Source organism: Sarcophilus harrisii, chromosome 6 (genome assembly GCF_902635505.1).
Source record: "Sarcophilus harrisii chromosome 6, mSarHar1.11, whole genome shotgun sequence".
Classification (NCBI taxonomy): Eukaryota; Metazoa; Chordata; class Mammalia; order Dasyuromorphia; family Dasyuridae; genus Sarcophilus; species Sarcophilus harrisii.
The window spans coordinates 133,547,095-133,571,808 of record NC_045431.1 but is presented as its reverse complement, the minus strand read 5'-3'; the positions used below and the strand labels follow the sequence as shown (position 1 = coordinate 133,571,808).

The following is a 24,714-nucleotide window of genomic DNA, read 5'->3' as shown; positions in this document are numbered from 1 at the left end:
GTAACACTTTGCAGGTGGGCACACTGCCATCTTTCTGGAGGTAGTAAGGTTTGAACCTTGAAGGTTAAGTAGGATTTGGCAAATTTACAAAGCATTTTCTTCACAACAACCCTCTGAGATAGATAGGACACAGAGGGGTGAAGTGTTTTGCCTAGGACCATATAATTCATAAACTGCAGAGTTTAAATTTGTGCCCAGGTCTCCTAACTCTCAATCCAATGCTTTCACTCACTATCCCATAGAAGCCAGTATTTCCAAAGGCAATGATAGGTCAGGGTATTCCAGTTAAAGAAATTGCAAAAGAGACAAAGAAATGGGAAAATCCATTGGGAAAATAATATGAGGGCAGAGAGCATTGGATCCTGGGTAAAGGATATTGGCCTTTAACCTATAGATAATGGGGGAACTTTGATCAGTATAGTAATACCATGAAAGTAATGTTTTAGGAAAGTCAATCTGGCTATACTATTTTGGATAGATTGGAAAAAAGAAAGACACAGGGGAAGGGGATCACTTAGGAAGTTACTTTTCATAGTTCAGTCAGAAGAGAATAACAGGAAGGAAATTACAGAAATGCAGGAAGAAGTTTATGGAATTTAATAACTAGTTGGATGTGACAAATAATAGCAAAGGAGGCATCAAAGAGATGGTTTCATTGACTTGAAGAATGATGGCAACATTAAAATATAGTATAGAAGAAGCAGAAAAAGGAGCTTTTTTAAGGTGAGATGGCAAGTAAATTCTTTTATAAAGAATTCAATTTGAAGTAGGACATTCAAATGGAAACATTGAGAAGGAAAATGTAATGCTGGAGAAACTGAGGCAAGATAGAGATTTAAGAGTTTTTAATATTTTATTTGAAAAGGAGAGATTGTGCTGGAACCAAATGAATCCATGATTTGGTCCCAGGGCTGAATGAGACTATAGTCTCCAGGAATCCAGCATCCGGCCCCTAATGTGTGCTTCCCATGAAATATATGTACATACATGACTCCAAGCCTGGTAAAGGTAAGGTAAACTGAGGCAGGGGTGGAGTCAGAGCACTGAGAGTGGGAGCGGACTATCAATCCAGTTCTGACAGAGTGGCAGGAGGCACCGGACATTCTGATAAGTAGGGAAGGTCTGGAGTCATGATGTCTAAGATAGATCTTTCTCCTTATCTGGATCATGATGATTAGGAGGGAGTATGTTGCAACCAGGCAGAACAATTCAGGGAAATTGAGATAGAGCAATTAGGGAAACTGAGATAGAATAATCAAAGGAAAATGTGGTACAACATTAGGAGTTTGGAAAAGAAGACTGGGTTGGAAATCTCCATTTTGGAGTAATTTTGATAATAATATAATTGAAATTATGAGAGCAAAATCTTTGAGGGAGAAAATTTAAAGATAGAATAAGAATTTTTAAAAGTATATCCCCTTTGATGGAAGAAAGAGGAAAAGGGACCAGTGAAGAAAACAAAGAAAACAGTCACCAAAACAATAAAACCAAGATCATCCAGTCTTGTGAAAAGACTGAGTTTTTTTCAAGAGAATAGAGTTTTAAGAAGGTAGACAAAACCTGATCTTCATCTGCTAATTCACAGATAGTGAACTCTGAAAAGATCTCTAGATTTGTCAATTAAGAAGTCACTAGTGATCACCAAGAGCATTGTTTTGATAATTATGAAGCCCAAGTCCAGGTTGTAGAGAGTGAGAAAGAAATAAGCAATGAATGTACATTTATTAGAAAAGTTTGAAAAAGGAAGGAAAGAGGTGAAGGTTTTTTTCTTCACAATATGGAAGATCTATGCATATTTAGAAAGAGAAAGGAAGGGCAAAGTGAAGGAAAGAGTAAGTTCCTAAAGGGAAGATGTAAGAGCACAGATGGTTAAAGTTGAAGGGTAAAAGAAATGATAGTAGTATGGGAAGTAAGGAATAGAAGGGAATTTGTATTTTGTGGTTTCCATTTGCTCAATAAATAAGTAGCAAAGTCATCTGCCAAAAAGAAGAACAAATGAAGCATAATAGCATGAACTTCAGTAATACCACTTTGTCTTTTTGCATGGGTGATGTTAAGTAGAGACTGCATTTTTGAAGTCTAAGAATTAAGGAACTATGAAGCTAAAGAGTTTACTCAACATTTATATGGAAATAAAGAATGTGCTAGGGTGGTGGCAGAAAGCTAAGTGTAAGAAATTAAGGAACTATGAAGCTAGAGAAGTTACATGATCATCATAGATATGGAAGAAGAGAAATATACAGAGGATGATGGTAAAAAATCAAGTGTAGTGGAAGAACAAAAGTCAAGTGTTAAGTTCATTTGAGATATTGGAAGTGGATACATGAAAGCAATCAATAAATAAGGATTTTCAATGAGTTCACAGGGAGGAAAGAAAAGGGAGAGAAAAAGACAGAGACCCCTATCCACAGAGTAGGCAAATGGTCTTAAAGGTGATAGTAGAGATTAAGGAGAAAGTTAAATCTCCCTCACTTCCCATTTATCCTCATCATCATCATCTTCAATGTTTATTAAATTGTATAATTTGCTAAGTAAAAAAGATAAAGTAACTATGGAAGGGGATTCAAGAGAATGGCCATGTTACAATTCAAGCAAAGAACACCCAAAAGCTTGACTGCAAAACAAATAGGGCATAGGAATAGAAGACAGTAGATAAGAGGTTAGAGGAAAGACAAAGAGGAGTGTGGTGTAGGTGAGAATAAGATGAGAATAGAGGATGTGGGATAATATTTGGAACAGGTTTGGCTAGGGTATTACATACTTCAGAAATGAAAGTACTTTGCAAGATCATAGTAACAGTTTTAATACTTCAAAAGAGTTATAATTTTGTTTCTGTTGGTACTTCCTCCTCCCTAACTGTGAATAATTGTGGTCAAAAATGTTCATTGCCTAATAGTCAACATCCTGGTTATAATCCTCTCCAATCTTAAACAAGACCATTTCTCAGATAACATTTATACCCAGTCCTGCTGACCTGTATTAAATTACATGGTAAGTCCTGTAAGAGCTGCTTACGTTCTGTACCTTGATCCTTAAGAATCCCAGATCATCTCCTCATGAAGATGCTGCTGAAGCCATTTTAATGTCTGTCAAAGTGAAATACAGTTACAAAAAAATATATCTGATATAAATAACAACAAATTCATTCCAAGACCAGCTTTCAATTATTTTTATTCTCCTGTTTTACATGACTTGTATCCATCAACTGATTGACAGATAATAAAAGCAACATATATATATATGTATATATATATATATGTATAAGCTTTTGCAAAGTATTTTTCATACATTATCTAAATTAATCCTCATGAAAGACCAATGAGGTAGGTGTTATTATTACCACCTCCCTTTTACAGATGAAGAAACTGAAGTTAAGAGAGAGTAAATGACTTGCCTAAGTTCATACAGCTAGTAAGTTCTTAAGGCAGGATTTAAACTCAGGTCTTCCAAATCTAATCCTCTATCTAGTATTTCATCATGGAAACATAAAAGTAACTTCTCCTCTCCTTTGTTCCTGACAAGAGTCTCAGTTCTCTAATTCAAAAGGAGAAGAAAAGTAATCAATAAATTTTATCTAAAACTGCATGGGTGGGAAAAGAAAATGGTATTATGTAATGTATTATTATCATGTATCAAGCTGTCATTTCCTGGCATTTTCTTAGACAGATTTTCCCTGTAAAATTATCTGTATTTTCCTTAAACAAGGAGAGTTAGAAGGTGGGAACTGGAGAAGGAGGGCAGTATTATAGTGTTTCTTTGTGTGCAAGAGTGGAACACTATGTGTAGACATCCTACAACTGAAAGAGAATTGAAATAATTACTTGATAAAAGTGATGTGAAGAGAACTCTGAGTTTTGTTTTGGTTTTTTTACATTTGAGATTTGAGATGAGAAATGTGGTAAAGGAGGGTTTTTTTTTTCCCCCCTTGGCTTCTAGAGGATAAGAAAAGTATAAATCTTGAACACAATAATCACAGATGATATATAGCCTGATTATCTACATTACATTAATTTAAATTACATATATGTAAATGTGTCAGATTTGTCCATTTTTAATTATTCTGATATTTCAATCTTCACTGAAAACAGCTAAGCATGATTTTGTTCTCCTTTGGCAAGTGCCATTGCGCCAGCAAACCTAAAGCAGTCATCTCTTTTTTGCCTGATTAGGTTTGCACACTCACCAGAGAAGACAATCGGGAGATTGGTAGAACACCTGAAGATGAGCAGCTCCACGTTTTGCCTTTGTACAAAGTTTCTAACATGGATGAATTTGGCAGTGTGGAAGCCCAAGAGGAAAAAAAGAGAAATGGGGCCATTCAGGTGCTTAGCTCCTTTAGGCGCAAAGTCAGAATGTTGGCAGAGCCTGCCAAGACATGCCGGCAAAGGAAACTGGAAGCCAAGAAAGCTGTGGCTGAAAAGCTCTCCTCCTTGGACAGCAGCTCAAATAAGAATGAAAAAGAGAAATCTTTTGGACGTCAAAAGCAGGCTAACTCAGAGACCACAAACCATGCTAAACAGTTGGCAGGTAAGTTCAGGTCAAGGTACAGAAAGTTGGATAGGATAGAACTAGAGAAAGAATTGTTTATATTGAATGGAACATCTGGTTATCTTATTTCCCAGTACACAATCCCCAAAGGTGCGGTAGAGCTAGGTCATTAGGCATTTCCATTTGAATAACCTTTCCCGAGAACCTTTCCTGATGTAGACATCAGGGCTTCTTAAACTTTTTCCACTGTTAACCCCTTTTCACCTGAGAAGTAGAGAGTTAGAGCTTTTTTAATGGAGATAGCAGCTGCCTGCATCACATTTCTCCCCCCTTTCTGGCCTTTTCTATAGTATCCATAAAGATCATACAATCTCTCCTCCCTTTTCAGATCAGAAAGCTCAGGCACAGAATGGCTAAACAAATTCAAATCCAGTCAGGCAGGATTTGAACCTGGCTACAAAGTCAGTGCTCTTTCCCGTTGTGCCACACTGCCTCTGGTAGGTGTTGTTATACATTAGAATATTGGACTTAGAATCAGGAAAACCCAAGTTCAAATTTTGCCTCAGACCCTCTTTGTGTCCCTAAGTAATTTCTTTGACTTCTCAGTGCCTTAGTTTCCTCATCTGTAAAATGAGGACAATAGCAGCACTTGCCTTCTGACAGTACTGTGAGGATAAAATGATATTGATGAGGTTTAGATTTTGGGATCCAAATGATGAGGTCTAGATTTAGAGAACCAAAATGAGATTAGGGTTTCTGGTAGTCAGAGAGTTAAATGATATGGTCTAGTGGCAAGTTCGGAGTTCAGGTGTTAAGGTGTAGACCAGATGAGGTCTAGATTTGGGGTACCTAAATGAAATTAGGGTTTAGTTAAGGTCTAGTGGCAGGTTTGGGTTACAAGAAGTCAAACAGAGTTCCCTTGCAACCCCCTTAGATTCGGCGCAAGGATACGGCAGTATAAGGTCTAGTAGCGGCCCGGAATTCCCAATAAAAGCATTTATTGGTCTGGAGAGCTAGATTAATAAAAGAGGTTTATTATTGAGTCTAGAAGTAGGAGATAGGTGAAGGTAGAGACAAGGAGGGCACTGGACAGAGGGTCCAGTGAACAGAGGGTCCTCACATGGCTGCCATGTTTGGAATCTCTGCAAAGAGGGATTCCCAGTGTGGTCCTTTTAAATCGGAGACTTAGCTCGAGGGGCTTTGGGTAAAAGAGGTTTATTATTGAGTCTAGAAGTAGGAGATAGGTGAAGGTAGAGACAAGGAGGGCACTGGACAGAGGGTCCAGTGAACAGAGGGTTCAAACATGGCTGCCATGTTTGGAATCTCTGCAAAGAGGGGTTCCCAGTGTGGTCCTTTTAAATCGGAGACTTAGCTCGAGGGGCTTTGAGTTGTAGCCCCAAAATTGGCTCAGATCCGGGTGGGGCTGGGACAGGTCGGGATCTTCTATTGGAATTCAAAGGGACCAGGATTTGTGAGTCAAAGGGTAATTTACATTAGCTAGGGGGGTTGGGAATCAAAGATTGGAATCTTTCCCGCATCACAGGGAACCAAATGGAGAGGTTTGGCTCCCCTACACCCCCTTGGGATTCGGTGTAAGGGTAGGGAGTTTTGGCAGTGCGGAATTTACAAACCTAGAAAGGCTAGACTGATAAAAGAGGTTTATTATTGGCATTGGGAAGTCAGCCTTTACTTTGCAAGAATAGAAAGACTGGATTACTTAAAGGAGTAGTTCTGGCACAGAAGTGAAGTTTAGAGAAATTCCAATAGAGGGGCAAAAGGTCTCATTAGGGAAATAGGTGAGGATAAAGAGAAGGTAGCACTGGAAGAGACTATTATTCCAGTGGGCAGAAGTTTCTTTGGCATAGCATGGGCATAGCATAGCATAACATAGCATGGCATGGCATGGCATGTCAGGACCTCTCTGCAAAGATTGAGTTTTTAATTGCCATTTTTATAAGGAAGTCTTTGGCTACATTGCAAGGTCTGCTCCCCTTCTTGGTGAAGCTAGTGGGTGGAGTTGAATTGAATAGAAGATCTTTAATTGAGTAGGGTTGGAATTCTTTAGTTCAGGACTGAACCAGCCCCACCTAGATAACAGAATGAAGCTGTTTATCTTGTTTCCCTCAGGCAGAGTCCCTCACTGAGACAGGATTGAAGGACATTTTCTCCTTCAAGGAGGTTTAGAGTTTTCAGGTTTCTTCTTCAACCCTTTGCAAATTTTGAACCTTATATCATCGTTATAATTAATTATATGCTTGGGTACAGTTAGATTTCTTAGAATGCACAATGATGATTTCTTTAAAGATTCAGTCAAATACACAAAATAGTAAAAATGGAGAGAGAGGCAAAGAAGGATAGACCCATCAAACACCTGATGTGATAAAATAATAGAAGAGATAGTAAGTCCTTGAAAAATATAATATTCCTTGCCTTCCTCCATGATTAAATGACTTACACTACAGGTAATGTAAAGAAAAAGCCCCTCTCTACTGTGAGGTAAGTCTATCTAGAGAGAAAACAGGTTCACATATAAAACAATTAACAGTGTCAGACAATGTGTAACTCCAAAAGTGTGTGCTATATTCAGTGAAATACTAGGTTCTCTCCTTCATGCCAAATCAAATTGAGCTGGTTAGCAGTCATCCAGTGACAATATAATATATATGAATAAAACTTAATATTAGGTTAAGGTAGAAAATGTAATCAGGGATAATATTGTTGTGCTTATAGATTAATATGATGGGGTGTGTTTGACTCAGTTTGAGAAGCAGTGGTGAGGATGAAGAAGTAGTTAAATAAATCATTTGGATTATAGCAAAAATCTAGAGGGTAAAATAAGAGTATGCTCAGAATAATCCCAGAAATAATAGAGAAGGGATACATTAAATGTGTCCCTGGAAAACTCAAAAGAACTTGAGGACTATTTATAGAGAAAAAAGAAGGAAGACTTAAACATGCACTGAGGTTTTTAGCTTAATTAACTAAGAACTATAATATCATTGATGGGGAAAAAAAAAAGTTGCAGGTGGGAAGAGAACAGCTACAATGTTTTAGACATGTTGAGTTTAAGTTGACTAAACAATATTTAACTGTAGATATTTAACTGTAGATTGACTAAGCATTTAGAGATGCAGAGACTAGGGTTTGAATGATATGGAGAGATCATTGAAGTTATAATATGTGCTTACCCAAAAAAGTCTGGAGCAGGTAAATCAGGGAATCAAGATTTGAACCTTAGGGAATGCTTACAATAAGGAAGGAAGCAGGGAAAGGAAACAGGGGAGTCCTACTAAGAAATGTTCAATTAGTAGGAAATTCACAATGGCTTAGCTTAAGTTCTTCCCTCTGGTGAAATATGTTTCTCTTTAAAAGTGGTTGTAGTAGTAATCTTAAAGCCTATCAGTGTTAGGAAACCACAACTATAACCTGGGTCTGTGGTCCAGACCAAATCAGTGTAAACATAATCTCTCAACCACAGCTTCTGACCAAGGCCATCATTTTAGATCTCTAGACATTCAACTTAAATGCCAGAATAATTACCTACCATTGTTACGAAAACAAACATTAATCTATTCCTAAACCCATCAAACATAGGACAAAATATATGAACCTTTTAAAAAATTCAATGATCTTATTTGCTTTGGTTAGTAGAAGCAGTAGGGCAGGGAGAATAGATAAAATATATCCTTGTATCTTATCATTATGTTTGTAGGATCATAAGGAGGGACCTTAGGGATCACTGAGTTCAGATTCTTTATTTTTCAAGTGAAGAAATTGAGATAGAGGGAAGAAAAGTGATTGACTCTAGATTTCATGGGAAACAACTAGTAGAACCCCCATACTTAATAAATAACAGCAACAACCACAACAACAACAATCACTTGAGTGGTAAAACTAAGACTTTTCCCATCTCCAGGGTTCTTTCTTTCCACTACACTACACATCTCACAATAACAAAGTGCTCTAAAGTTTGCAAAATATTTATCTCATTTTATCCTCACAACAAACCAGTGGAGTAGGTACAATTATTATTATTATTCTCATTTTACATTTTATAGTTGAAGAAACTGAAGCAAACAGAAGTTAAATGATTTACCCAGGATCGTAAAGAGGTCTGAGGCCAGACCTGATTCCTGATCCCAAATCTAACACTCTATCCTCACATAGTTGTCTCTGATTCCAAATTCAGTATTTCTTTCCTGTCTCTATGTAAATTTATGATTTTAATTGTTAGCATATAACTGTGAATCCTTAATGTTTGCTCATGAGAAAAATATTGTTATGTTTAAGTTATTTTTGTTTTGTCTCTTTAAATTTAGAAATTTCTTGGGAAATGTTTACTATGCTTGACGCTTGAAAACATGAATTTTGTTCTAAAGTGGCACACAAAAATGTAGGAAAAGGAGACATTATGCCTTTCTGACAATATTACCATCATCAGTTTTAATCAATTATTATATCCCGTTGTTGATAGATAACCCAGCCAGTTAGTGATAAGAGATACAGAAATAATGGAAAGTTATGAATGCTTTCCTTCTTCTCTCTTCCACTTACTAATCAAAATCAGAATAAAATTTCAGAAATAGTAGAGTGTTGCTCCTATTCTTGAAATCCTAGAACACCGATTGACATCACCAAGTCCATAGGCTGTTGCTTAATGTCTCACCAGCCTCCTTATAGGTAACTTCCAATATGGGACTTCTCAATATTTGGGGGCCTAGTCATCCCTAAATGTGACAAAGCCTCAGTATAATGTTAGGCTTGACTCGGAAGCAAAGTTTATTATTGTCATCATCATCACAATAATGCTGATAATGATCACTGTCCTTTATATAGCATTTTAAGGATTACAAAGCCTGTATATGTTCTCTCATTTGCTTCCCCACAATCAAAATATTGGCACTGTTGTCAGTTTATTAGAAAGAGTTAACTATGTGGATTTAATTTTATCCCATTTCTTTAGGTTCTATTTTTAATGAATTGGCCTCTGTTTCACAGAGCCAGATGCACATACACACACATATATGTGTATATCTGTGTACACACACATACACACACACAAACCATACAAACCACTCACACTGATTGATACACTTGCTCTTAGGCTTAGCAGAAAGGAGATCAGATTACAATTCTATTCTATTACAATTATAGGGGTTTAATAAAAATTAATGGACTGGTCTAATCTCAAGGCACAATTTCTTCCTTTACCTCCTTTAGTTGGGTTGTAAGGGACTTGCTTTTTATAGCTATTGAACTCTTAATTCTTGCCTAAATAACAGTCTTCAGGGCTACTAAAGTCACCATTTTTACTTGCATCCTGTTCACATGACTTTTTTTTTTAATTTGGTCATGAAAAGGAAGTAAGGTTTCTGAAAGTTTCATTTACAACATTGAGAGTTTCACACATAAGCAGAAGTTATTTGCCTTTCCCCAAAGTCCATTAAGAAAGTGGGATTTACTTTTTTGTGTGTAAAAACTTTCTTTGTGATGCCTTTTAGCTCTAAATCTGTGACCCAATAGAGAAGGCCAATAAGAGATTGTGGATAGTGAAGTGCTAAGAATCATCATCTTCAATTAAAAAAAAAAAAAAACATAACTTATGGTGCGATTGTTGTTCAATCATTTCTCAGGTGTTTCCATTTGGAGTTTTCTTGGCAAAGATATTTGAATGGTTTACCATTTCCTTCTCCAATTTATTTTACAGATAAGAAAACAGAGGCAAACAGGTTTAAGTGATTTGCCCAGAGTCACACATTTAAGTGTCTCAGTCAAGCTTTGAACTTAGGAAATAGTCTTCCTGACTTCAGGCCCAGCATTTATTCATTGTACTATCTAGCTGCCCCTACTCTACTATATCTGTAGGAATTATGCCACTGGAAATAAGATCATCTGATGTGCCATCCAAAATAAACATGATTTCCTTTTCCTCCTAATACCACTGCCAGAGTACCCAAAATCATGTTCCTTTTTTTTTTCCTACAGATTAATTTTTTCTAATAAAAAACGAATCTTTAATGAAAAAGTTGAAGTCCTTGCTAGTTGCAGCACAAAAGCAGAGATATCATGGATCCTTTTTCTTCTCCTCCATGGATGTTTACTAAGCTTATTAGTTGTAATTAACAATACTTGATAACTAGATAAGGATTTAAAGTTTGCAAATTGGCTTCATTGCACCTACGATCATTTGAGGATTTCAGAATCCTCTATATGGAGGCAAAACAAATGACATCTCTATTTTATACATTAGGAAATGGAAGTTTGGAGAAGTTAAGTAATTTGCCCAAGGTCACACAAGTGGTGGAATTAGAACTTCTCTCAGATCTACAATTCTTTATTTCCACTACACCACATATCTCACTCACAACATTAATATTAAATTAGGGTTGGGGACAGGACACAGTGAAAGCTAATTATAGTCTTAAAATGAAAAGTATAAGCTGTGACTATATGAAGTCATGAAACTGATTAAATGAGTCATGAGCAATCATACATCTCATTATTATATAATCTTTCCTCAGATTTATTGCTATATAATTTTTTTTAAAATAGAGATCTATTAGGATACTGTGGCTTTGAGGGTATTTATTTTGTCCCTTAAGCACAATGTGTCATTGTATGAGCATCCCTCCTCCAAATTAAATTTCATGACAGTCTTCTAGCTGAGAAATCTAGTTACATAGAAACAAAGTTCTTGCTAAAGTCAGTGGGTATCAGTCAAGGGTGAACAATTATCTAGTTATTGAAAATTGAGTGGTGATGAAAAAGATTTTATGTATCAGTGAGGTGCTATTGAGGTTCCATTTCATTAATATTGTTTTCAAAGTTTACCTTCTGATCCTTTTTCTGGTATGTAGTGTGGTGATACAAATTGTCCTTCATATACATAATAGCAAGGCATCCAAATATAACCTTAACTTTTGTTGATTTTACACTTCTTTAGCAGGCTGGATCCTCTCTTAGGATATTTTTCAATGTATAAAATAAAATACATAGAATTACAAAAGAAACCAGTTTTGAAACATGTAGATCCCTGAACCTCAGGTCAAGAACTCCTTCCTTAAACAGTTCCTGTTGTGTGGATTATTGATCTAGACCAAAAGTAACAAAGATGAGGCCTACAGGCAACATAATCACAAACCTGTTGAGTGTGACGTAAGCCAAATTAAAATATAATTGGAAATTATTTAATAGTATAAATGAAAATATAGTAAAACTTAGAAAACATATATTTTAAAACTATCAATATTGTAGCCCATAGGATACTTATGTATGATTTAGTGTGTCCTGTTTCCATTTGAGTTTGATATCATTAGTCTAGTTTGTGGTTCTCACCTAGATTTAAATTTTCATTTAATCTTCATCAAATAATATTTAAATACATCAATCCTTTTTGGTCCCCTCTCTCCTATTTGTAGACCTCTCCTACCCACGACTTTCAGGACCATCTAAGCAGCAACAGCAGAATCAGCAGCCTCAACAACAACATCCCCTAACAAATAATCCTCAGTCATCTTCGGCCAATGCTTATGCTACTTCAGGTCCATCGAATTTGTATATGAGACGACCCAACTCAATTAATCCTTATTCCAGCCCTTCTCACCCTTCAGACCTTTATAGTGGTACCAACCCTATGAATCTTTATACCACTTCATCCCAGGCTGCAGGATCTTATCTGAATTCTTCCAATCCCATGAATCCCTATTCAGGATCGCTAAATCAAAATAATCAATATCCATCTTACCAATGCAATGGAAACATGCCTATGGACAATTGTTCCGCCTATTTAGGTTCCTATCCTTCCCAGTCTCAGCCAATGGATCTATACAGGTATCAGAGCCAAGATCCTCTATCTAAGCTAAATCTCCCACCTATTCATACACTATACCAGCAGAGGTTTGGAAACAACCAGAGTTTTGGTCCTAAGTACTTGAATTATGGAAATCAAAATATGCAGGTGGATCCTTATAGTAGCTATACCATTAGACCCAATGTACACCATGTGGGGTCTTACCCTCCCTACTCCATGCATGATATGGATGGCTATTTCATGGAATCTGCTTCAAGGTTACCACCCAATCTGAACAATCCAACCTTAGATTATACATCTATGAATAAAAATGGTGAATATCACCCACCTCCTCACTTAGTTCATGATTACCATGCTGTTTCAGGCATATTCACTAGCCCTTCTCATTCCTTCCATCTACCAAACAAAGAACGTGAGATGCTTTCCCATACAACTAATGAATTGTCTAAGATGCTTCCTGGTTTTAACCATGATAGGACTACTCCTGCTCAAGGAGGTTTAAACAAATTAAATGATGCTAATCATCTAGAAAAGCAGCTACATGCACCAATCCAGGGTCTGGCCTCTACCCCAGAGGATGATGATGTCTGGTCAGACAGTGAGCACAGTTTTCTGGATCCTGACATTGGTGGAGTGGCAGTGGCCCCAACTCATGGGTCAATTCTCATTGAATGTGCAAAACGTGAGCTTCATGCAACCACTCCCTTAAAGAACCCCAACAGAAATCACCCTACCAGGATATCCCTTGTGTTCTACCAGCATAAGAGCATGAATGAACCAAAACATGGCTTGGCATTATGGGAAGCCAAAATGGCAGAGAAAGCACGGGAGAAGGAGGAAGAATGTGAAAAATATGGCCCAGATTACGTGCCTCAGAAAACCTATGGTAAGAAAAAACGGGAGCCTGTTGAGCCTCATGAACCTTCAGAACCAACTTACTTGCGCTTCATCAAGTCTCTTACCCAAAGGACAATGTCCATCACCACAAACTCCACAGTAACTACATCTCCATATGCCTTTACACGGGTCACAGGGCCTTATAACAGATATGTATGATGTCACCCCTCTGTTGGTTACCTCATTTATAAAGATGACCATCAACTGGGGTTGTTCTCATTTTGGTGTGGGGAAGGGGGGTTGAGGGAATAGATCCTATATTTATGTCAACATGGTGGAATAACCTCAGTACACCAGCAAAAAAAAAAAAAAAAAAAAATGAGGTGCTCTTACCATGACACTTAATTTCCACTAAATAGTAGTATAAATGGTCACAGATGGCAGACAGAAAATGAGACCAAAGCATTCTATGCAAAAAAGAAGAGGGAGAGGCGGAAGTATTTCACAATTTACATTTTCAAAAACTCTGGTTCTATTATTGGATGAAATAATATGTAAATGTGAATTTTCCTTACAACTGCATATCTGTGACCACTTTTAATAATATTAAGTTTGCATGGTCATGGAACAAAAAACAAACAAATACTATAGTGTTACAGTAGGAATCATAAAATACCATCTGGTGCTGAATATATGATATATTGAAAGACAGGAGTTATGGGTTTTTAACATGTATTTTTTACTGTAATCTTAATATTAACTTTTATTTATCAAAACAGATACCTAGACATAACAATGAATAGACAGCAAACACTGAATTTGTTTGGATATCCTAAAATATGGTGCTAAGAAAATGGTGTCTTTAATATAGACATTGAACATTTAATGCCTTTATAACAGTCAAAATGTTAACAATATTCTTATGCCTTTGAATGACAGGGGCACCTTTTCATCCAAGTTTTTATTCTAGTTAATGTCTTCTTACACAAGCTTTTTAAAATGTGGAAATTTTAAAATACTCTGGATTTTGTTCATGTACTTAAGTTCTCATTAGGACAATAAGAATATCGATGTACATATATATACATACTTTGTATATGTGCACATATACATGCACATTCATATATAAGTATAAATATTTTAATGGTGTTTTAGAAGCACTTTGTCTACCTAAGCTTTGACAACTTGAACAATGCTAAGGTACTAAGACATTTGAAATGAAAACGTTTACTTTAATTTAAAAAAAAAAGCTTTTAAATATATATAGTTTATATATATGTATATATATACATATATATGTATATGTATATGTGTATGTGTATATATATGTATGTATGTATGTGTGTGTGTGTGTGTGTGTGTGAGTATGCACACACATATATATTGGTTTTAGCCAAACATCTGCTGGTAGGCTACATATCCATTATAATGCAGCCAGTTACAACTGAAACGGGGCTTACTAGATTCAAAGGAATACCTTTAGTACACAAAACACATGTTTTCTGGTGCTCATCTCACTGCTAAACTGTAAACCCCCTTTATACTATTGTTATGACAAATTCATTGCTCAAATGTGGACAGTTTGAAGACACAGATTTTTCTATTAACCACAAGTAACAATTAGCCACAAAATGCAGATTAGATGGCTATAGTTAGCTTGGACCTAAACTATTTCCTGGCTCCCTAAATTCTCAAAAGGATGGAAAAGGCAGCCTGCTTTGTTCTGATAATTGTGTGCATTGTGATATATGTCATCTTTTGGTGTTAGGCGTCCTCTTTAACCAAGAAGACTAAGCAGACTGATGCCTACATAAAGTGATAAAACAGGGTTAGTTCTGTGTGATTCTGTTGATTAAAAATAAACAAAAAACAGGCAGCTGGTTTGCTGTAGTGGTTTTAAGACAATAATTTCTATTAAAAAAAAAAAGAAGCAAAAGAGTTGTATAGTAAATTAAATTGTAAACTAAACATTTTTTAACATAATGCTTTAGTATTTTAGTACTGTAAAAATTAAAATATATTAAATATATTATATATACATATATATATTTGAGTTTGAAAGTGAATTCACATCATGATGGTGCTACTCAGCCTGCTACAAATAAATCATAATGTGAGCTAAGAGTACATTAAAGGTTTGAGTGATGTTCCTACTTGTCATATACCTCAACACTAGCTTGACAATAGGAAATTGAACTGAGAGTGAAAGTTTATAACATTGTATACCATCTTTTTTTTAAGTTTCATTTTGTTTCCAACAGTCTTTTTTTTTAAATAACATTTTAAAAACATACCTTTTTTCTGAATACTTGATATCTTAGCAAGTATAACTTGAAATTTCAACCTTTTTTTCATTCTAAAACTTCAGGGATATTTCAGCTCATTCTTCTTACTCCAACATGTCAATTGTGTGTATGTAAACTGTTGTAGGTTAAAAAATATATTCTTTTTTTTTCAGGGATTTAACCCTTCTATTTTGAATCCCTCCTCTAATTTTTCTTGTAAATGTATTAATGTAACTACAACTAATTTTGTAAATTTGTTGACTTTTTATTGTAATAAAAGTGTTTTTTACAGTTTAGGGAATGTTTTGACTGTTTCAAGCAGGAAAAAAAAATATACATGAAAGTAGAATGCACTGAGCTAATGAAGGGAAAAATGCAAGGCAGGGGTTTGGCAAGTAGCTGTTTTATCAGAGTTTCACAACTCTCTAAATGAGGTTTTTATGATACTGTAATAAACAAAGGTACAGATGTTTTGAGGGCTTCCCTAAACATGCAAACTACCATCATCTAGATATATGTTGTGCAATATACTGTATAATTATGTTTTGGTCTAAAGAAATGTTTGACTAGCAGGATTTCAATGAATTCTTAATCAAAGGAAGCCTTTGGGTTTTAATGGTCAAATATTTATAACATATGGCCCTTTGCCTTTAAAAAAAAAAATCTCACATTTGTGGCTATATCCACTATAATTCAAACATTTCAGAAATGTTTGATTTACATTCTTACATCAAACCAAAAGTTTTTTGTTTGTTTATTATTAGGTTTCAAAACTATCATGGTAGTATTAACCTGATTCATTAAAAAAAAAAAAAAATGCCAGTTTGTAGTTTGTACAGTTGCCATGTCACCCATAATAAATATTTGTTTTTTATGCTACCCATAAACTTAGCTAGGGGGAGGGGAAAAGGCAGGATTCAATTTTTATTGTAAATACACACCCGTAATTTTGGTGTACAGAACCCTGCCTCAGTTAGAATGAATGGAAAGCAGACATAAATTGCTTTATAGGATTATCAGGTTGACTATAGCCATACTTGAAAATGCTTCTGAGTGGTGTCAACTTTACTTGAATGATTTTTTTTTTCATTTTGATTGATGCACAGTGATGAATAGTCACTTCTACAGCTAAATGGCTAACTTTTGTAGGAAATTTTTGCAGTTTGACACTAAGCAAATGAAGTTCTCTGTGCATTTTCTATGCTTTATGTTCTACTTTTTTTTCCTTTGGTTTAATTTCATTTTCATGAGATGTTTGGTTTATCTAAAAAAAAAAAAAAAAAATCTGAAGATGGTTATAAATACTGTAAGTATTGTAATGTAATGAATGCAGGTTATTTGAAAGCTGTTTATTATTATATCATTCCTGATAATGCTATGTGGGTGTTTTTAATAAAATTTATATTTATTTAATGCACTCTAAGTATGTCTTTTGAAATCCTCTGTTTCCTGTGTGATAACTCATTAGGAGAAGGGGAAAGAAATCATTCCTTACAACCCCTTAGAATGGTTAGATTTTAAGTACAGAATTTAAATGATAATCAAGATAATTTAGGCCTTTCCAACTAATTCTTCATCTGCAGCTTCTCCCCGAAAAAATACCTTTTACTTAAATATCCAAATGATTGAGGCCAAAGTTTTTTTTAATAAATAAATAATCCGAAATGTGAATATTCAAATATTTGTTTGTATATAGATACTAATAAGAGGATACAGTTAGTGATCTTAGTGATCGAGAGCTCACTAGAATTGCTATTGGGTCTCCTTGTTAATACCAGCCCAGATGGAGTTAGGCAGGTTTGCTAAGAGATAACATGGTTCCTTAAAGAAAGGATTTGGTTTTGTGATTTTTAAAATATCTATTTTCATACCTAGCTCTCTTCAACCCTTCCATTCTCAGAATTCCCCTCACAACACACAAATAGCCTCTCCCTCCTCATCATGTCTCTACATGCCCCAGTTTGTCTTCCCCTGACAAGTAATAGAAAGTAGACTAATGCTTATAAAGTAAATATGAGGGTGGAAGGAGAACCCCATCAAAAAACCAATTTGGACATTCATTCTCCTTTTACCTATGACTTCCCTGAACTTGAGGCTAAATATAACCATTTGTTCTCTTCTCTCCTCTCCTCCCCCCAACTCCTTCCACTCTGGATAGCTCTCACTTGTTTCTTGCACACAGAGCTCCCTCGAACAGAAAGGCTCAACACAAGCACCCAAGAGTCATTAACAGTGGAAATTATTTATATGTCTTTCCCATCTCACTCTTTGGCTGGGAAATGGTTCTCAGAGTGAAGAGAGAGAATTCCCAGCCCCACCCTCCCTTAATCCTTTCAGACTAGGGCATATTTTGATTTAAATAACCCAAGCCCCCAGGACTTGTTGGCAGACTCAGGAGGACTGCTCCTAGGACCCATCTTTAAACTAGTGGTACCAGCAGTTTCCTTAATAGCCATTAAAAAGCAAGGATCTAATTATTTTCTTTTTTCCCCCTTCTTCAAACCTCTGGGCACACTGTCAACCCTCATTACAGTATCTGTCATTTCTCTGAACCCTTGGCATGTTCACCCTCTCCACATTTACATATCTCAGGTACAGAGAGCCAGGAGATTTAAAGCTCCCTGGGCATACATATCTCAGGTACAGAGAGCCAGAAGATTTAAAGCTCCCTGGGTTTTTTCCTATGCCTGCCTTTCCACCTCCCCACCCCACCCCCACTCCCTCCACCCCCGCTTCACCCCTACTCCCACCCTCCCCCACCCCCATCATATTCCCTGAATAGGGAATGCTGGGGGTGCCATCTTATTGGGAACAGAGGTACAGTCCTGCTCCTTGAGAGACTGCAGATGGACTTAAATAATGAAGACAGCTAAAAATAACAGATGAGCCAGCATGAGCAAAGCTTTATGGTACCTTGACTTTTTTTGGAAATAACTGCCAAGAATGCACATACCTGTCTTCTCACACTGCTTTCCTTCCTTTCCCAGTCAGACGGTCTGCCTGCTATTTTTTTTTTAAGTTTTTCCTTCTGCTGATTTCTTTCTTTCCCCTTTCATAGCATTAGATCACATTGTGCCTGCCATTCTTTTTTTTTTTAATACAATAGTATTTTTTCTCAAATACATGTAAAGATAGTTTTCAACATTTATTTTTATAAGATTTTTGTGATTCAAATTTTTTCTCTCCCTTTCCCCACCCCTCTCAAAGACAGCAAGCAATCTGATATGAGCATATACAATCCTTTTAAACATATTTCCACATTTGTCATGTTCTGCAAAAAAAATCAGACCAAAAAGGGAAAAAAAAAAAAAACCATAAGGAAGCAAAAGCAAATAAGCAAACAAAAATGATGAAAATACTCTATTTCATACCATATTTAGTCCCCATACTTCTCTCACTGGATCACATTTTGTTTCCCAAGTCTATTGGAATTGTATGACTGCCATTCTTAACATAGTATTTGAAAAATGATGAGATTCGACTCCCCTCGATTCCTGGTCAGGAAGCCAAAAATGATGAGGTTCAGTACAAGGCAGGGAGTTGTGGTTGGTGCAGGTCCTTCATAAATGAATTTATGAAAACCAAAAGTTAAACTGGCAAAAGAAGTTTATTATTAGAACTGAGAAGTCAGCTTTTGTAGGCTGATTTCCTTAGTGGCAGGGTAGCAGAGAAATCCTTACAGAGAGGTGAATAAGGTCCTGTTGGGGAAATAGGTGAGAGAGATAAAGAGGGAGTAACACTGAAAGACAATATCTTTTCAGCGGGCAGAGGGTTTCAGCTATGCCAAGGGGAGAGAGAGGTTCCTTGGCATGATTAGGTCCTCTGTGTAAAGAGCTGAAACTCTGAGTAGGTGCACTTGGACAACTGAGCACTTAAGGCTAATTACTTATTGGACAATACCCTATTAGCATATTCTTAGAAAATGGCCCACCCCACTATTCTGTCTGGCTCAATCTGTTGCTGTATGCAGAGAACTGTTAGAGGGATTAGAGGGTGGAGTAAGACAAGCCAGAGTTACTTTTGGGTGGGAGACTAAGAGGAGAGGTGTGGAGATTCCTGTGTACATTCCCTTCACTTCAACCCCTAAATACCAAGAATAAAGACCAAGGACTTTTGCTTATCCTGACTCTGGCTGATTCTAAGGTATCCAGGGTGCTAACTAAGTCTTCACACCCTGCAAGGAGTTGGGCTGGAGGAAGCTTATTATATGGGTAGTTCTTGGTGGGGGCTGGGAGCAGTTTGAGTTGGAATCAGAATAGAGAATCTTGGAATTGAATGAGTGTCCCTGGACTAATCTCCAACTCAATAGAGTTGTATAGAAATCTCAAACTCCAGCTCTGGCTAAGTAGGAGTGGTCCTGGACTCAACTAGTCCCACCCAAATAACAGAATGAAACCACTTTATCTTGATTCCCTCAGGTGGATCTCTCAGGGGAGAGCTTCTCTGAGGGAATTTCCCAAGCCTTTCCCCCAAAGTCAGAGAGAGTGAGCGAGAGTTTCAGGGCTCCCCTTGTCAAAAACATTTGCTTTTCTTTGCATCCTTTGTGTTTAGTACAGCACCTGACACACAGTAGGTGTTTAATCAATCCTTTTTTGCCTAAGTGACTGAAAACAGTTTCATAGGTCATTGGGTATTCATAGACCAAGGTAGAAGAGTTCTTGGAAGATATATATACAGCCTCCTCATTTAACATATGAAGAAATAGTAAGAGAACTTAAAATTCCTTAGGATCACAAGATTATAGATTCAGAGTTAGGTGAAATCTTAGACATTATCCAGTCTTCAGATGAAAAAAATGAAGTCCATGACACTTGTGACTTCTCAAAGGCAGTTAAACTTCAAAGGCAGGATTTGAACCCAGGCCTTCTGACTTCTTGGCCTATGATTCTTTATGTGGCATCTTCTGGGAGAAGTGCTGGTAAGGAACCGTCTTCCTTACTGATCAGTATGAGGAAGAGTAATCAGTCTATTAGCCTAGGCCTCTTTCTTCATTCTTGTACCCAGTTATTTGATAAGGCCTAAATTAATTAATTCAGAATGAATTGAAGGACTTCTTCTGTTGTCTCTGAAGAAAGATTTTTCATTCTTCATCCCATGGAGTTATAAGGTTTAGTAAAATAATGTTCACTTGCCAAATATTTTGGCAATTTTTTTTTTGTTTACTCTGATTATAAATCTGACTCAATATTAATCCACTAAATGTAGTACTAATTCATGCCTTATTGACTGACCAAGAATACTCATTTTTTTAGCTTTCCTTTTTTAATGGAAAAAGGGAGTAAGAGGAAATTAGAAGAAATTTGTGTAATACATTCAAAGATCTCAAACTACTATCCACTACAAAAACCCATCTCTTTAATAGCAGCATTCTTCAGGTCTGGAGAAAAGCACTGGGACTGTGGCCTCATTGGTATGGGGAATTTCCTCAAAAATAAAAATGATAATAGCTAAAACTTACATTGCACTTACTATGTGCCAGGCCCTGTGCTAAGCAGTTCATAATATCTCACAACCCTGGGAGATAGGTGCTACTATGATTCTCAGTTTGTTGTCAGTCAGTTATTTCAATTGTGACACTATTTGAAATTTTCTTAACAAAGATACTTGAGTGGCTGGTTATTTTCTTCTCCAGTGGATTAAAGTAAACAGAGACTTGCCCAGTGTGACACAGCTAGTAAGTGTCTGATGCTATATCTAGAACTAAGTCTTCTTAACTACAAGCCCAGTACTCAATTCATGATACCATCTCACTTCTTCTATCAATGCAGGTTAGCACTTTTCTATAACTTGTCTTAAAGAGTTGCCTAGAACAATAAGAGATTAATGACTTGTCCAAGACACAGCTAGTATGCCTGAGGTGGACTTTGAATCCACATTTTCTTGGCTTTGAAGAGTGGCTCAATTGACTACCCTTTCTATAGAAGAGTGCAAATGATAGAACAACTTAATTCCAGAAGAATGGAAATTACAAATAACTCAAAAAGCAGAGGAAAGAAGTGAGTATAATAAGACTGTACAACACATTCCTAATGAGGATGGGAATGTGGCTAAAAGACTACCAAGGATCTGGCTGGATCAACTGGTCACATGGCAAGAAATCAGGATAAGAGAGGGGATGAAGAAGGAAGTCAAACTCAAAAGGATAGCCACTGGGTGGATCCTTCACCAAAACAGTGATAAATCATCCAGGAACTTACTTTATGGAACTATTTTAGTGGCACAATAATAATAAGTCATGGAGCTAGTATTTTAAGGATCACAAAGTGCTTTCTTCATATCACTATGAGGTGGGTAGTATAAATCATACTCCTTTTTTTTTTAATCAGTGATCAAGCTGAGACACAAAGTAATTAAATTACCTACCTATAGCCACACAGAGAGTATCAGTGCAGAGATGTCACACTCTATAGGGTACTAGGGGAAAAGTCAAAATGACTGATCTTCTAGGGTTCAAAACTGGTCTCAGATACTAGTTGTGTGACCCTGGGCAAATCACTTAACTCTGTTTACCTCAGTTTTCTCATCTGTAAAATGACCTGGAGAAGGAAATGAAAAACTACTTCTGTATCTTTGCCAAGAAAACCCCAAATGGATACATAGTCAGGCGCAATTGATCAACAATTTTGATTCCAAATGTAGCATCTATTCTACCTACTTGTTGTTCCCCTTCCTCACCTTTCCCCCCCCCCCAAAAAAAAAAAATTAGAGAATGTAAATAGCCATCGGATATCTCCTGCTGGTAGAAGTAATAGGAGTTAACACCTGGTTTGCTAGAATAGTTAAAATGGAAAGCTATTAGATATGCTTGTCTTTATTTCATCATCCCATGCCCTATTCAGATTAACAATTGTTTTGGACACAATTAGTCCCTAAAAAAAAGATCTGATGTTGATTCCTGAAAATCCTGAGATTCCCAATCTGCCTTACACTACTTTTTTTTTTCTCTTTGTCTCTTATCTATCCTGTCTCCAGCACTGGGACATCTAAGTCATTAGCAGGAATTCTCTAAAGGTGGGACCATAAAGAGTGCTTTTCTCTTCAGTGGGCTACAGTAAAAAGAGAGCTAATTTGAATTTCAAGCCCTAAATTCAAATCCAAAGATCAACATTTATTGTCTGTGTGAACTTGGGCAAGTTTTCTCTTTGCCTCGGTTTCCTCATCTATAAAATGAAGGGGTTGGACTAGATGGTATCTAAGATCCCTTCAAGTTTTAAATCTATGTTTGATATTTTTTATTAAACTTCTGAAATCCTGTCTAGCCACAGAATTAATTTTATCATCCTGTTGTCCATACTCTCTTCTCTCCTAGGCTTGCCCCTGCATTTAAGGAAAGCAAAGGGTATTCAGATTCCTCCTACTGGTTAAATCTTATAATTATGCCTGTCTTATTTCTAGGTGTCCCAAGGAAGGTATCCCCCCAATTTGTCTCTGGTAAGCCTTGTCTTTTGGAGAAACAAAAAGCATGAGTCCACAGAACTTGAAATCCTTCCCAAAGAGAAGGGAGAAACAAAAAGGCTGAGTCTACTTTCTCCAAGTCCCCAGTACTTCAAACTATTATTCAGACCATTCTTTGGATCTTATGACTGTTGCTAAGCATTCTGCTGTTGCCATGACGTCATTGTTTCCATAGTATTGAATGCATCTCAGGGCTGATAAAAACTGAAACAGGAGGCTAAGAGCAGAACAAAACCCCAGAACAGTTAAGAGTAGAACAGAAACATGGGGCAACTGGGGGAAAATTATTAAGTTTTTATTCCCCAAAATTTAGGGTGATCTCATATGTATGTTTAAATGTTCAGTTTTGTAGAAATGATTATTTAGTTTCAGGCCCAGGATATAGTCATCCACATAAAGTATTTCCAGATAAAGAAGGCATGTTTGGAGCATGTTTTGGAGTATATTTGGTTTCTTAGGGGTAGAGATAGATGGGTAGGGAGACTTAGCATAAGTTATTCATTATTTTTAAAGCTGATTTCATGAGTATATTAATAGGTTTCATTTTATAAGTTGATATTAGCTTGAATTAATCCCATAAACTGGGACTCTCTCTATTTTTCTCATGGATTATATATATATGTGTGTGTGTGTGTGTGTGTGTGTGTGTGTGTGTGTGTTTATTTTCTATTTATTATTATATAGAGGGACAGACAGACATATGGAAAGATACAGATATAGACACAGAAAGACAGAAAGAGAAAATGGATTAGCCACAGCTTCTGGAAAGACTTTAGAGGTCATCTGGTCCAAACCCTTCATCTCCTTTTGAAGAGGAGAAAATGAAATGAGGTGACTTGTCCAAAGTCACACAGTTAGTTGATATAATGTTCTCCTTGGTTTGGTTTCCCTGGGATCTCTTAAGAGCAGCCTTCTTTTCAGTACAGCAATCACCACAGAAGTAGCCGGGGGTTAAAGTTCAAATCCTTTATTGTCTCCTTCAAAGTCCTGTCTCCTTCACTTGGGGCTTGCCTAGTTTTCTTAGAGGCCTGTCTCTCTCCTTGGTTCTGAGCTTGAGCTCTTACCTGTCTTCTCTGCCCTCTGAATCTCCCCTAATCCAAAGGTTTATACTTCAACCTCCAGCCACCACAAAGGTGGACAATGGAATGAATCTGTCTCAGCCTTCTAGAGCTTCTAGTGCACTTGTCTTCTCTGGCCCTGAGTGCTTCTCCTCTGTGGCTCTCAGTCCCTGCTTATATGCTGAGTATACACCAATCATTATATCATTAGGAAACCATTATTTGTTGTGGGATTAAATCTATCATACTGAACCATGCTAAACTAGATAACTATTGTCTATCATTTCCACTGTCTTAGTACCTTGTAAGAATCCTTTGTTTTAAGTTCAGAGTTCTGGCCTATAACAAGTTGGAGGCAGAAGCAGGTTTCTATCCTAGGCTGCTGGACTTCCAGTTCTGGGATCTTTCTATTCCAGCAATTGTCTCTCCCACAGAATGAAAGACAAAATAAAGTAGGACAGAAAAGCCTGGGTAATCTGGACAAGATGAATTTTGCTTTTATGATCATCTAACATAGGCAAGGCTAAAGTTCTGCCTGTGTTAAGATAGTATGGTGTGCTGGACAGCATGTTAGACTGAAACTTGTTTTTCTATTTGTCTATAAGAAGTTCACATCATATCTCAATCTCATTTTTCTTATTTGTCAAATTACTTATTAAAAAAGAAATTAATTTGCTAAATAACTCATATTTGCATATTACTAATACATTATACAAATATGTTATTTAATAAATAAGACTGAAAGAAGAGATTAGCCTATTTGCTATTATAAATATAACAT

At 36.5% G+C, this 24,714-nt stretch overlaps 1 protein-coding gene across 4 annotated transcripts in view; it reads left to right on the top strand.

The window, feature by feature from the left end:
- The window catches only part of TET2 (tet methylcytosine dioxygenase 2), a 182,437-nt gene extending 168,891 nt beyond the window's left edge, over positions 1-13,546 (top strand). For all 4 annotated transcript variants that reach the window (XM_031941926.1, XM_031941925.1, XM_031941923.1 and 1 more), the window contains 2 exons: positions 4,170-4,527; positions 11,907-13,546. In XM_031941926.1, coding sequence (XP_031797786.1) covers positions 4,170-4,527; positions 11,907-13,354 — 1,806 coding nt within the window. In that variant the 3' untranslated portion in view covers positions 13,355-13,546. The remainder of the gene's footprint in view (positions 1-4,169; positions 4,528-11,906) is intronic.
- Positions 13,547-24,714: the final 11,168 nt, after the last annotated feature.